Source organism: Octopus bimaculoides, chromosome 4 (genome assembly GCF_001194135.2).
Source record: "Octopus bimaculoides isolate UCB-OBI-ISO-001 chromosome 4, ASM119413v2, whole genome shotgun sequence".
Classification (NCBI taxonomy): Eukaryota; Metazoa; Mollusca; class Cephalopoda; order Octopoda; family Octopodidae; genus Octopus; species Octopus bimaculoides.
Window position 1 is genome coordinate 89,221,999 of NC_068984.1, and position 4,147 is coordinate 89,226,145.

Sequence of the window (4,147 nt, forward strand, 5' to 3'; positions counted from 1 at the left end):
TAATGCCATTTTTGACAGTGTACAATTAATTCTAATTAATTTGGGAATCTGAAATATTTGCTGCTGAGGTAAGTTAGTCCCTTAATTAATTAATACTCATTTTATCGCACCGAGGAGGCAATATTTGATTTCAGAACAGAAGCGAGTAAATACTGGATAGTGCTTTTTTGGCTGATTTTATCTATTTCTTCGTTCGAACAATTGTCTTGTATTGATTAAGTGAATCGACACAGATTATGCGGATAGCTACGGTTTTGTACGGAGATTACCGAACGAGCTACTTCTGTGATCTGTGTTAAGTGTCAACCGTAGCAAACGTCTCGGTAATTACCTAAACATAAATAGACGTTTCCTGGAAAGCAAAGCAAAAATATGATCGGTCGAATGATGCGAAATGCCAGTAAGCGCAGCGATAATGTGCTGTTATGTTTGCTAGTTATTGTTTTCTTCTGCGTATATCAAGTCCGAGCAGAAGACATCCAGTATTGTTCATTCTTCAGTAACCGTGCACCGTCGCCGCAACCAACTCTGAAGAACTGCACATGGTTTCAGAGTAACAGTTGCTGTATGCAAGAAGAAATTGCTGCCACCTTCGGTAATGTCAAACCATTACCTGGTGCCAACGAAAAATGTCAAAACTACCTAAACTATCTAATGTGTTACATCTGTGCCCCAAATCAGAATGTTTTCTACCTTCGTGAGAGATTGACCGTTTGTAAAGAATTCTGCAATAATTTCTATGAAGCTTGTCGTTACGCCATTTTGAAGGGATCAATCGTTGGAAATTTATACTCTAATGGCAGTGAATTCTGTCTCAGTCGAAGCTTTAAAGTGGACGATGCAGGCAATGGTAAATGCTTCAACCATGACTTTCAGGAGGAAACTACTGATGGTGTAATGTATACTGTCTATCCTATGCTCGAACTACTAATTGGAGCACTGTTATTACAATGCCTTCTAGTCTGGGAAAGTTGGTCTGTAGGTTAGCAGTGATCTATCAAACGAAATTGTTGACTAAAAACATGTTAAGAAACTATAAATATTGTTATTATTATCACCCGATTTGGTCCATTTCTACAGTAGAAAAGCAGAAAAAGATCGACTGCTAAAGGTTTGTTAACTGATGATGAAGCTATTTTGGTTTCTTGTATTTATTATTGCAGTTTGTAAATATCGACACCAGAAAGTGAACGAAGGATCGTTTCATGTACGGATGTATGATTAAATGGGACTATTGCAGAGATGTATATCTCTTAGCAACTGGAATGAACACACACACACACACACACACACACACACACACACGTACTCCCTCTCTCTCTATCTATCTATCTAGCTATTTAGCTAGCTAGCTATTTATATATGCATACCTATATATATAGAAATAATTCACACACACACACACACACATATATATATTTATATATATATATGCATGTATGTATGTTTTTTATGTGAGTTTATAGAATTAGTGTGTTTGCATTGTGGTAAAAATTCAATAACTTTTAAATATCTATTGCAGACACATTTAGAAATATTGTTTCTTGTTTATTTTCTTTTTTCTTTTCTGTTTTAGTTCATTTCTTTTTTAATTATAGTTCTTAGTTGTTTTTAATATTTAGGAAAGTTTCCACTAGGACAGTTTTAGTCTGTTAACAATTACAATATCATTTTATACTGTAAAAAATCTGATATTTTCTTTAACAAATCAACTTCAGATACATAGATTATATTTTAGACTTACTTCCAAATCTTTGAAAGTTATTTTATCTTATTACATGAACACAACATGCACATATATACACAAATAATAAAACAGCTGTTTGAATCTATGAATGAATGGGTATAAAAATTTCAGTTATGTTCTCTTATTAGTTTAAAATACAAAAGTAATTAAGAAACTTTCTCTCTTCAAAATTAAACATTACCAGTCTATCTTGCTAACATGTATATTTATTATTTAATTAATAGATTATTCTAAAGATCACCAACCATCCAACAGATTTATTTCTTCTGCATTTTGAAACTAATTCAATTTTCTTTTTATAAATGGATGCTATGGTATTTGTATGCTAATATTTTCACATGTTATAAAATATGGTGATATCTTAATGAGATACAAAGTTTCAGAGATAGATAATTGAGAAAAAAACGTTACTTCTGTCTCATATAATTATCTAATGATTTTTTTAATTGTTGGTATTTATATATTTTCGTTAAAAGTAATGAACACATTTCTGAATTTATTTCACCCCTCTTCATTTTGAATTCAAATCGTACATGGAATGATGTTATCTTTCATCTCAAGGTTGCTAAAATATATGTGATGTACTGATGTTAATTCAAATCAATAATACTCCACCCTCCAAAAACTGACTTAGTGCCTAAGACAGAAAGAAATATAGTATGGCTATCACCTATACCACAGATTACTTATTTCAATTAATATCTAAATTATTTAGAGATAATTACAAACTCTATATTTCTATATATGTTTGAAATATACGCAAATATAGAGAGAATGATCAAAAAAAAAAAAAATTGAATCTCAGTCCAACAAATTTTCCTTAAACAAATGTACGTTGAAAATGTTGAATTTTGTGAGAAAAACTGCACCATCCAAGTACATCATCAGTTAACAAGCTTTATGAAAATGACAGTGTTTTTATTCTATTAACCAAAAATTTTTACCCAAATTATTTTATCGGATATCAAAAACTTTCTTAAATTCTATTTTATTCCGATTATATTCCATTCAAAAGCCACCCAGGGTTCACAATGCCTGCAGTCAAAATACTCAATCTGTTTACAAGAAAGCTCTCATTTACAAAAAAGGAAAAAAGAAAGGAAGAAAGAATACAAACATTTTCTTTTAAAACTGACAAAAAAACATGATAGTAGTAGGTGTAAACTTTATCACTTTTGGTGTGGGAAGGGTTGTTAAAAAAAAAAAATCAACATTTTCTTTTTATTTTCAAGTAGCAATAATTCTCTTTACAACATTCTTATTTTCCTTCTTTTTTCTGATTAGGTCACATCATATATATATATATTTGTGTGTGAGTGTGTGTGTGTGTGTTTCTTTTTAAAACTTCTACTTAAGCACTTTTTTATTAACTTTTTGTTTTCACAACCACTATTATTATTATTATTATTATTATTATAGTTGGTGTCCCAGCAACTGAAACCAGTAAAAGAATATCGTCATCCTTATCATCATCATTATCTCATGTCCTCCGTCCCTTTCCATGCTGGCATTAGAGTTGGCATGGGAAAAGGATGTAAAATTATTCATATAACACTTGTTGACATATTCCTGATCTCACAAAATATTTTTATCACGTTTCATTTATTTTAATCATCTTCAGATACTTTGACAATTACAATTTCTGAAGCTCACATGTTTTTATCGATAAATTTTTGTTCAAGCTTTGACATCACCTGTATTCATCACCTGTATCATCATCATCATATCCTATATTACTGCAGATAATAATTATGATCAGTTAATTACACTTAAAGATGTTTTGCAAAGTACATAGAGTTAAGTACCCTGTACACAAACAGAACACAGTTCCTCTTGTAAGATAAGATCTTACAAAATGTGGAATGAAACTGAAAACTAGAACTTTACTGACTAAATCATTGAGTCACATTATCATATTATTAATTATAATAATACTTGTTAAATCATAAAGTAGTTTACTATATTATAAATCAACCTCATAAACGAACCAAAGTGAAACAAGATCAGTATTAATTTTGATAACTGCCAAGATGGACAACATAATTCTTCTTCATTGCACTGAAGGTGGAAAACAACTCAGTCTTCCTTGCTACAGAGATTTCAGTTCCACCATTAGCTGAAAGAAACTTTTTTATCACTAAACTGCTACTGAGTCATTTTTTTTAAAACCACTTTCACATTCTCACTTTCAGTATAACCAGACATAATTCTAAAAAAGAAATACTTCTGTTCATTTCATAACAAGTGAAATTTTTAAGATACTTTCAAGCATATATATATATATATATATATATATGTATATATATATATATATGTATATATATGTATATATATATATATGTATATATATATATATGTATATATATATGTATATATATATATATATGTATATATATGTAT

The 4,147-nt window shown here is 29.9% G+C and overlaps 1 protein-coding gene across 1 annotated transcript; it reads left to right on the plus strand.

Annotated features, from left to right (window-relative positions):
- The first annotated feature begins 96 nt into the window (after window positions 1–96).
- Window positions 97–1,819, plus strand: LOC106869976 (hedgehog-interacting protein). The gene has a single exon (XM_014915924.2). It carries the CDS (start codon window positions 373–375, stop codon window positions 985–987), a length of 615 nt encoding a protein of 204 aa, XP_014771410.1. The 5' UTR covers window positions 97–372; the 3' UTR covers window positions 988–1,819.
- Window positions 1,820–4,147: the final 2,328 nt, after the last annotated feature.

Excerpts from the sequence above, each read along its gene's own strand:
- LOC106869976 (XM_014915924.2), top strand. The coding sequence starts at position 373 with ATGATCGGTCGAATGATGCGAAATGCCAGTAAGCGCAGCGATAATGTG.